The 9,904-nt window shown below is 33.4% G+C and overlaps 2 protein-coding genes across 2 annotated transcripts; one reads left to right on the top strand and one right to left on the bottom strand.

Annotated features, from left to right (window-relative positions):
- LOC145557912 (putative F-box/FBD/LRR-repeat protein At5g22670) lies at window positions 1–1,511 on the top strand. Its single transcript, XM_081619089.1, has 4 exons — window positions 1–20; window positions 219–819; window positions 925–1,086; window positions 1,176–1,511. The coding sequence occupies exons 1-4, from the start codon at window positions 1–3 to the stop codon at window positions 1,509–1,511; spliced, it is 1,119 nt and encodes a 372-aa protein (XP_081475215.1).
- A 562-nt stretch (window positions 1,512–2,073) lies between these two features.
- LOC145558717 (boron transporter 4-like) lies at window positions 2,074–7,049 on the bottom strand. Its single transcript, XM_081620036.1, has 12 exons — window positions 6,296–7,049; window positions 6,081–6,163; window positions 5,776–5,968; window positions 5,544–5,682; window positions 5,110–5,442; window positions 4,664–4,837; window positions 4,461–4,556; window positions 4,233–4,349; window positions 3,803–4,122; window positions 3,222–3,501; window positions 3,010–3,120; window positions 2,074–2,900 (listed from the first exon to the last, which is right to left on the bottom strand). The coding sequence occupies exons 1-12, from the start codon at window positions 6,388–6,390 to the stop codon at window positions 2,865–2,867; spliced, it is 1,977 nt and encodes a 658-aa protein (XP_081476162.1). The 5' UTR covers window positions 6,391–7,049; the 3' UTR covers window positions 2,074–2,864.
- Window positions 7,050–9,904: the final 2,855 nt, after the last annotated feature.

The raw sequence follows: 9,904 nt of genomic DNA, 5'->3' as shown, positions 1-9,904 counted from the left end.
ATGGTCAAAGTAGTGTCTTGGCAAATGTGTCGGTCAAAGTGATGCATATAAAAAAAACAGAGGGAGTACTAGTGCGATGCTCGGATTATTTATTGAATTTTAAGATAAATTTTTAAACTATCTAATATCTATGTGTCAAATTTTAAATTTATCATTGACACAAAATTGCTCCACAAAATCTAACTTGAAATTAAGAGATCCACTTGTTTTGGCCTTAGGGAGCTTGACCTCTGTATTCTGGTGAGGGAACCAGGTGACGCGCAGCTGCCCCCAGCTATTTTCACATGTGAAACATTGGAGGTGTTGAAGCTTGAGCTTAACATTGGTCTTGATCATGTTTTTGCCATGCCATCTTATCGTCTTCCTAACTTGAAATTGCTCCGCTTGACCGTGGATTTCATTTCTGATGATGCCTTTCTGTCGAGGCTAGTTTCAAGCTGCCCTGTACTTGAAGACCTTAGATTTACAACCTATTCGAACGATCTCAACATTGTAGAGATCACATCCACTTCCCTACGAAGATTGTCTTTAGCCGTGCCTAAGTATGATCATCCTACATCTACAGAAGTTCACAGGGACCTGGTGCTTATCAATGCTCCCAATCTGGAGTACCTTGACTACACTGATGATTTAGCAAAATATTACTCGCTCCCAATTATGCATCGTCTTGTTAAAGCACTTCTGGTGGTAATTCAGATGTTAGATTATGATGAGTTGTCGATGCAAGAATCTTTTCAAGAATCTTTTCAGCAAATGATTAACCTCATTAGACCCATGTCTTATGTTCAACATTTATCATTGCGCGGTTACTTAATGCCGGTATGTCTCAATCTCTATATTTGCCTGAAGCAAAATTATCTATTTGGCTTTCTTCCTTTTGTAGTAAAAGGAATAATGTTTGATTTAACCTATGGTTCGTTGTAGGTGTTCGACTATGTTGATGATAAGGTCTTAAAGGATCAACTACCGGTGTTTCCTAATCTTAAACATCTAGAGTTGGGTAGAATTGATTTAAGTTGCTGGAACAAAGTGTTGTTGCCCTTTCTTAATTGTTCACCTGCGTTAGAAACACTTGTTTTTGAAGAGGTTGGTGTGTGATTTTAGTATTATCTTATTACGTACATGGTATCAATTACATATGAGCAATCTAATTATTATAGCTGTTTATTTTGTAGGGACTCAATATGAATGAAGTTCCATCTGTATTCAGTCCTAATATTAGAGAGGAACTGGTGTTGGAACGAGAACGAGAATTTTTCAGTACAGATCATGAAGTTCCTGTATGTTACAGATTTCATCTCAGAAGAATAGTGATAAAAAAATACTTTGGAGTAGAACGCGATTTGGTAATAACCAAGTTTTTTCTGAGACATGCATTAGTTTTGGAGGAACTAGTCATATACTTATCCCGAGATAGAAATGCAGTTCCATATCAGAATCACATGTCAGTTGAGAACACATTGAAGAATTTACCAAAAGCCTCAGTCACGTGTTCGATTCAAGTATTATGATCACCATAGTCCATGTTAGCATCGATTTATTCATTAGTGCAAGGTTTTTGTGCTTCCAAAGATACTTCCTTTCCTTTGAACTGTTCGTGCTCAATAAAAGTAGCTGCAAGATGGAGTCTAACAAGCTAGGCTACACTCTGCAGATTATTGAACAATGGATTTCAGTTTGACGGTTTTGCACTTACTATATTAATCTTAAGAACGAATAGATATCCTACTATGTAGTCTGATTAGAAATAATTAGCATTTTTTTCCTATAATTTTTTTTTTTTATAGTGATATAGTGATGAAAAACACATGTAATAGCTAGGTTTGGTATGTTACATGTCTATTACAGGTTTGATGTTAACTTGAGGATCTTCTTAGGAGGGCTGGCTATGCTTTGCTCTGCTTGTGCTTGCTTGTGGTTTTTTGGGTTGCGTTACCATTGTTACTTAACTGCATGACTTTTGTAGACTTTACACAAAAATTATAATCTTAGAAAACTTAGTAAGAGAACTTAGCTTTAGCTTATTTTGAGACATACAATTAATAGAAACTTAATGATATTAGTTATTAATCATTTATCAAATTAAATACTTATTATATAACTCCCCCGGAGGCATTCGTTAGCAAGATACATGATTTAATTTTGTACCAACAAAATATATTTACAGGATTTCCACAAATATTAAAGGTCGTAGAATTCATGTTCATACAATAATACATCGATAAAGAAATTCAATCAATCAAAAATAATTCTAATACAAAGTAGATTTTTTAATCATTTAAATGATTTGTATCTATCTGTATCATTTTCACATTCGTTAGTCAATTTAATTTATACTCCATACATCATACGTTTGTTTCACACACACACAAAAACGAAAAAAACAAAAAAAAAAAAAAAAAAAAAAAAAAAAAAAAAAAAAAAAAAAAAAAAAACTATCATACGTTCTACTCCAATGTATGGTAATTGGACACCTTCTTTTCTTTTTTTTTTCCAGATAACGAAACGGATGAAGCTTTCAAAATTCTTGCCTTTCGCAGCAAAAAAGTTGAACATAATTTTTACAGACAATTTCCTATCAATATTCTACAATGAATTTATGATTCCTAAAGCTTGCTAACTTGGTTAATTTTCGAGTTTATAATGTATGTGCATCTCATCTTTCTGAATTTCGACCAAAAAATATTGTGACATCCCCCTCCTTACCAATCTGCATGCTTACTTGCATAGGCATGCGATTAACTTTGTTAATTTTCAAGGTTTGACGTTTCTTATGCAAAATCTTTCTGAATGTCTTTTGTATAGAAGCTATCTTTCATCATCATTAGCCTTTTCCATCTGCCTTGTACTATGCTTGTGTTTTTTTATTCTGAACTAGTACTATTCCCTTGAGGATGAATCTGGAATAAGCACAAGAAAAAAGGATTAATGAATAAGAGTTTAAGAACAAGAAATCTTATTAAAAGTACAGGATAGAGTAAAAAACAAAGCAGCACTCTTAGTTCTCACCTGAGGATTATCAAAGCTCATAGCTCTGATCTTGAACTCCCCTCGACTAGTCGTCAACTCATCTAGTATCTCAGAATCATCTCCCTCATCATCATCACGAGTTTCTCCTTCCTGATTACAGACGTCAAAATAAGCCAAAGGTCACCAAGATATGCTTAAAGTATGCAAGAATTATGTAAGTATGTATGACAAAGTTGACAGCATTTACTTACCCTGAAAGACTTGCTATGAGAGCGTCTAGGTGCACCAGCAATCTCCTCATAGCCAGCCGCATCCAGTTCTTGAAGATGAAAGGGGTGAAAAAACTTCGGGAGGATATGTTGGCGTATGCTTATGAGAATGAAAAAAGGCAAGGGGAAGAGTATCCCTGCTATCGGTATCCAAGTAACTCCAAAGCATATCAACAAGTACACGATTTGGAATACTGTGAAAGCAGCAATGGATTTGAAAGGTACTGATTCCACATATGATGCATGAGCTTCTTCCAGAACCCTGCATTCAATGGGATGGATAACAATAGGCTTAATCAGATTGGCAAGCATACCAGGTATTAAGGTTGTAAGCATCATAATCAGCATGATAAAAATTTATTTGGCATCAGTTTAAGTTTTTATATTGTGGTTTTCAAGAGCCAAAATGTTCATATGTAGGTTTCTGAAAACAAGGCCTTAAACTGGAAAACCACAAGTGGTTTCTGAAACCCTGTTCTATTTTTAAGTAACCTCAAAACTGATGAATTGTGAAGATACAAAACAAGCAATTACTCTAGTTTTTAGGTAGTTGGAAAACTTACTTGTATCGTCTTGCTGGTCTAATGAAGAGGAGGAGGATTCTCTCCCAGAACTGGCTTCCCGGGAGACTGTCAATGGCCATATATGCAAAGTATCCCCATAGGACAGAGGTGGGTATTAGCTTGATCACCGGCATAGCAAACATAGCACATGCTACAAGGACTGATTGTAAGATGTTGCTCACTCTTTGCTCGTTGACTCTTACAGGTAAATAGTAGTCAATGTGTTCAAGTTTAAAAGCTTTGTGTTCCTTTCCGTCTTTGCTATCTCCATTCATAACTGCCTGCTTCAAATCTTCCAACTCCTTCACAACTTCATGTGGCTGAAAAATAAGAATTAACATGGTCCTATTCATGTACTACACTCAACAGAGCTTATTTTCAATTAATGAGTTTCTATAATGTATGAGCAAGTATGTTGAGAACTTCATACATTGGGATTCTGATCCATTTCGATGAAAACATCCTGCATCTGACCATATACTTCAGTGCTGCTAGCATTTTTCTGTATGCTTTCCTTTGCAGATTTTACCATTTTTCTACCCATCAACTGTCATCAGACACAATCACATGATAAATACAAGTTGCTGAATCATGTAATTGCTAACAATACGATAAATCACTGTAAAATTCCACACTCTCACTGTCTCACAAGTCTCACCTGCCTTTTGAGGACAGCAAGGCTCTTTGTATGCATAGGAGATTGAGGAAGAACTCCATTTGATGGAGGTAATCCGAGTAGTCCACAAAGCAAAGTCTGGAATAACAAAAATATAGTTTAGACACGAATATTGGTCACCTCAATATTTCAATGTAATGGAAAGGTTGTATGTAATTACAGATTACATTTCTTGGTTAACATACCGTAAATCCAAGCACCAAAATGTCATAGTGGTAGGCAGAAGGTTTTTTCAGATTAAATTCCTTTTGCTGAGCTAGTTGTGAAGCGACACTATGGTCGAAAAAGTACAGTCCTGCAACCATCAGAGCAGGAATGATGGCAGCAAAGATGTAAGCTATTGGCACCCTAACCATATCCTGCATTTAAGTTTATTAAAATCCATTTAGATAAGTGGTAGAAGGAAACAATTCCAAGTAAATTGAAACAAAGATGTTCAATATAAGTAGCCAGTTAGGATTATTTGATACATATAAACATATAATGCTGTGTATATATATTTGTCACGTATTGTGATACAAATACAAAACACTTCTGTCAGAAATCCAACAATTCCAACTCCCATGGTACACAGACTTAGAAATCCAACAAATAACAGCAAAAGGTTAGTGATTGCATATTGAATGATTACCTTTACTACACTCCAATGGTACACAGACTTGGACTGCCAAGGCAGAGGACTATAGAGCCTTCTAGGTACACCCTTTGGAACTCCAGAAGGAACGCTGAACGACAAGGCAGTCCAAAGCACAACCATCAATGGAACTCCATAATCTGCAATGAAGCTCCTCATACGACCTGTACCATAGCGCCATGACCTTGCTCTACGGCTCTTTAAGGCCATTACAAAAACACCAACAGTAGATATTATTCCAAGCAATCCATTGGCATATCGCCACTGAAATAGATACTTCTCTTGGTGTGGATCCTCATCTTTGGGAATATGAAATTCACTTACAACTCCCTACAATAATTATAAGAAATTTTAAGCAGAATGCACATATTTCAGGGTACTAATGCAGAATTTTTCAGCAACAAACAAGATTAGCAAGTTGTTAAGAGTACTTTGATAGCTTCTTGGAAGAAAAGAACTGTAATCAACATCCCAAAGAGCTCCCCAGCAACCCTTGTAAACCGTTTAATGATCGTGGCAACATTGAATATCGAAAGAAAGATCAACATGAGGGCAGTCCACACACAAACCCTGACATACAGCAACATAAAAATTTCAGCAACTACATATCAAATTCATCATGCTTTTCTAGGCATAATTGATATATGTCAATCATATACATACCATCCAGCCCAAGCAAGGTAAAGTTCCTTTCCCAAACCTGACCGCCCTTTCACAAAGTTATAAAGATAAGAGTACATGATCACAGTTGGTTCTGCAACCCCAACTATCAAAAGAGGCTGCCCACCAATTATTGAGTGAATTATCCCACATATTGCTGTTGATGCTAATGTTTCAACTGTGCTCAAACTTCCATCTACAAATAGCAGGAAAAACACATGAGGTACATTTGACCAGTATTGTTAATACATTTTCTGTATTTTAAAGTGTCGAGTATCAGACACGGGTACTTGGGTAAGATTGCTCACCTGTATCTCTGCTGAGTTGCTCCCCAAAAGCTATTACAGGAAGAGCAGAAGCAAAGAAAATATAGGTAGTTGGTGCCAATATCCTATACCCCCACCAAAAAAAACAGAACAAAAACTCTTAAAACAATTTACTAAAAATTTGAAGTGCAACTGCAATTTTTCATGTATATAGATTGAATCTGAATGAAAATAAACATGAAACAACCCAAAATTACCCGAAACCGGATCGAATTTCACCACTCCAATCTTGCTTGTAACATGCCCATCTTCCACTGAAATCATTTACAATCCCATAAAATGGCTGCTTCATTATACCAATTCCAATATCAAATATTCCCTAAAAAAACAAAATTCACCCCATTAATATTCAACATTTATTTTAACAAAATTACCAATTAAGCTACTAAGTATGTGTATTTCATCTCATACATTAATTATTCCCAGTAATATTATTCAAATTTAAGTGAAAAAAATAAATAAATAAAATAAAATAAAATTGTAACTACCCAAATTTCAACAATGTAACTGGAATTGCTTAGTTAATCAACATTGAAGGTAAAATCAAGGGTTGCAGAAATTAAACCCCAAATACGGTAATAATCTTTTCTTTTTTTTTTTTTCTTTAACAAAAAAGTAACATTTTCCAAGAAAAAAAATCAGTGAAAATCAAATACGCGTTTTTTTCCATATTCTTCAAGATACTAAAAACAAAATTACTACTAAAAACAAAAATCAATAAGAAATTATGACACAAACAGAAAAAAATAAAAGAAAAAACAGAATTAAAGAAAAAAGAGGATACCCATAAATTTTCCGAAGAAAAAGCTATAAAAATTTGACCTAAGAAAACATGTTACAAAAAATTAAACTACTAACAATAATGTAAATAAAAGAAATAAAATGACATTTAATAAAATCATGATGAAATCTTTATTATTCTAGTCATGCTAGCTGTAAAATATTTACTCCTAAAAGTAATAAAAATGACTAAAAAGAAACTAATAATAATAATAATAAATGAATGCGAACAATGTGATGAGGAGAGAGATAGAGAAATTTACGACGTAGTGTTTCGCCGGGAAAAAGCGTCGGACGACGGTTAATGTGGTGGAAAAGAGGTTAGAGTTGAAGAGTAGGAGGAACTGAGAAGGGAGGTTTAAAAAGACCCGCGCTGCTAGTGTTATGTGTCAAAGTGGGGCCCATTTCTCATTTCATAGGAGATTTTTATTTTTATTGTACTTGGAAATGGAATTTATGTTTTTTCATTAAAATTTGATTTGAAGATTCTTACTGTGATTTTGTTATGACTTGTGAGTAATAGCTGTCATTTGGAGTATTTTTTTGACTAATTATGGATTTATTGTACTGCATGGTTTTTGTGTAAAAGTAGATGGAAAGCTGAATGGGATTTATATTTAGGCTATTGAAACATATACAGATATTGGTTAAACTTTTTATACACATTCAATTATTTCATTTTGACGATGGCTCAGTCTTGTTAGATGGATCGTTCACTTAGTATTATAGTTATCACAATGTTTCTTGTTATCGAGTCCATTATTTACAATTAAAAGTGGTAGTCATACTACATTTTGACGATGGCTCGGTCTTGTTAGATCGATCGTTCACTTAGTTTTACAGTTATCAGTTTATCACAATGTTTCTTGTTATCAAGTCCATTATTTACAAGTACATAAAAGTGGTAGTCCTATACCTTGTTAAATGTTAGGGTACTAAGGGTGTCTTTGGTAAAATATAGTTGTGTAGGTAGCTGTTAGTTGTGTATATAGTTGTTAGCTATCAACAAGTCGTTAGCTGTGAAAATAGATAATTTAGGTATGAGAAAATTTGTAAATTGCAGCCATTTAAAGTTCGTATTTTGCAAATTGCAGCCATTTAAATTTTCTTTTGCAAATTGCAGCCCAAAAATCCGTATAAATTGTAAATTGCAGCCAGATTCAATTTTTTCATCGGTTTACATGTTGAAAAATCTTCGGTTAAGGTTTTAGGGGTCTTTTAAGATCTTAGGGACCCGAATTGAGCTTGGAATTAGCAAAAAAATAACGTAAGTGTCTCATATTTACAGTTTTTCACAAATCGATACATTTTTGTTTCGCAAAACGAGATACTTGCGTTTTTTTTTGCTAATTCCAAGCTCAATTCGGTCCCTTAAGAATTAAAATGGCCCCTAAAACCTTAATCAAAGATTTTTCAACTTGTAAACCGATGAAAAAGTTGAATCGAGCTGTAATAATTTACAATTTATATGAACTTTTGGGTTGCAATTTGCAAAAAAAAAAAATTTAAATGGCTGCAATTTGCAAAAAAACAAACTTTAAATGGCTGCAATTTGCAGATTTTCCTTTAGGTATGAATGTTCAATAAAGTAGTAGATGACTAGCTGTTACATATAAGAATCAATATTTTATTTTTATTTTTAAAACTATATATTAAATTTTCAACAGCTACCTCAAAATCTACCTTTAACTTCAAAAACTAATAATTCTAACTTTTCATAAAAGCTACCTCCACCACTAAAAACTACTTAACCACAAAAATTTATCAAACACTCACATTTTTTGTTAAGTAGTGGTTTGACGACTTGACTTGGTCAACCCACTAAAAGCTACCTAAAATTTACTCAAAAACTAGCGCCAAACACGCTCATAATAAACCTTTAAAAACTCTGATAGATGATCAATGTTAAAAATCTACAATGTTATCTATTTTATTGGAAAATTGTAACCAAACCGCAAACTTCATACCTTCATTTTGCTCTCAAGTGGAATGTCATGGAAAGTATCCCTTCAATCACCCTACTTATACTAAAATCCGTACAAATTAATTATTTCTAGGGTCTTTTAAAAAAGTAATTAGACTACCCTTTACTTTTGTTGGCCATTTGTATGCATTATCCCTTTTGTATAATTTTTTCTTACTACTTTTTCTACTCCTATAAAATTAGACCTCGCAAGTCGCAATTATTATTTTCTACACTTCTAAGGGTCTTTTCTCTTCAGATTATTTTCAGTTTAGTTCAGTTCTAATCAGTTCAGTTTAGTTCGGTTCAGCTCCAATAAATTCAGTTCTATTCAGCTCAATACTGAACAGGCCCTAATTCCCCAAAATTCGAGTTAAAAGCATTTGTAACAATAAAGATGGGCAGAGTAACGAATTATGAAAATTGCAAGATCATAACTAATTTCTTTTAGAGCCTTAACTAATTTGTACTACATCATTTGATTTTTCTTTAGTCAATTAAAATTATATACTACGAATTTGTTTAGGAGGGTAATCGTTTTGAATTATTCTACTTAATTTCACGTCTACCTCATGATTGTGAATGTAATGCTACAACTCTAGCATCATCTACCAAACGTTTAAATGTGTTGAAATCAGCAGCCTATACTACACTATATGGTGCAGAAATGAAAATGGTCATTTTCATATTCATGAAATTGGTAGTAAATACTAAATACTTCTTGAGTGGAATTTTCCATATTCATGCATTTTGTTAAAAGAGAAGAGAATTATAGTAGTTGGAGAAATGAAAATCATATGCATAACCAACCTAAAAGTTGTTGACGGTAAAATAAAATTCTCAACGTTTATAAATGTGTGACCACACTCTTTTTTTTTTTTCTTTTTCTTTTTTTTTTTTTTTAATGGAATCATCATTGGTTATGAAGAAGATTATTAGCACTCGTGCAGTGTATCTTTCCTTTTTTTAAAAAAAAAAAAAATATAAATAAATAAAAGGGTCGCTTTAGCTAATTTTAATAATTTCATGGAATTTTCTATGTAAAAATTCTATCTCAATCGAA

Source organism: Chenopodium album, chromosome 9, assembly GCF_948465745.1.
Source record: "Chenopodium album chromosome 9, dcCheAlbu1.1, whole genome shotgun sequence".
NCBI classification, from domain to species: Eukaryota; Viridiplantae; Streptophyta; class Magnoliopsida; order Caryophyllales; family Amaranthaceae; genus Chenopodium; species Chenopodium album.
This window is presented reverse-complemented; position numbering and strand designations above follow the sequence as displayed.

Coding starts and splice junctions, on each gene's coding strand:
- LOC145557912 (XM_081619089.1), top strand. CDS start 1: ATGGTCAAAGTAGTGTCTTG. Junction 21..218: donor ATGGTCAAAGTAGTGTCTTG/GCAAATGTGTCG, acceptor TTTTGGCCTTAG/GGAGCTTGACCTCTGTATTC. Junction 820..924: donor TGCGCGGTTACTTAATGCCG/GTATGTCTCAAT, acceptor GGTTCGTTGTAG/GTGTTCGACTATGTTGATGA.
- LOC145558717 (XM_081620036.1), bottom strand. CDS start 6,390: ATGAAGCAGCCATTTTATGGGATTGTAAATGATTTCAGTGGAAGATGG. Junction 5,969..6,080: donor GCAACTCAGCAGAGATACAG/GTGAGCAATCTT, acceptor TGCTATTTGTAG/ATGGAAGTTTGAGCACAGTT. Junction 3,502..3,802: donor AGACCAGCAAGACGATACAA/GTAAGTTTTCCA, acceptor CATTGAATGCAG/GGTTCTGGAAGAAGCTCATG.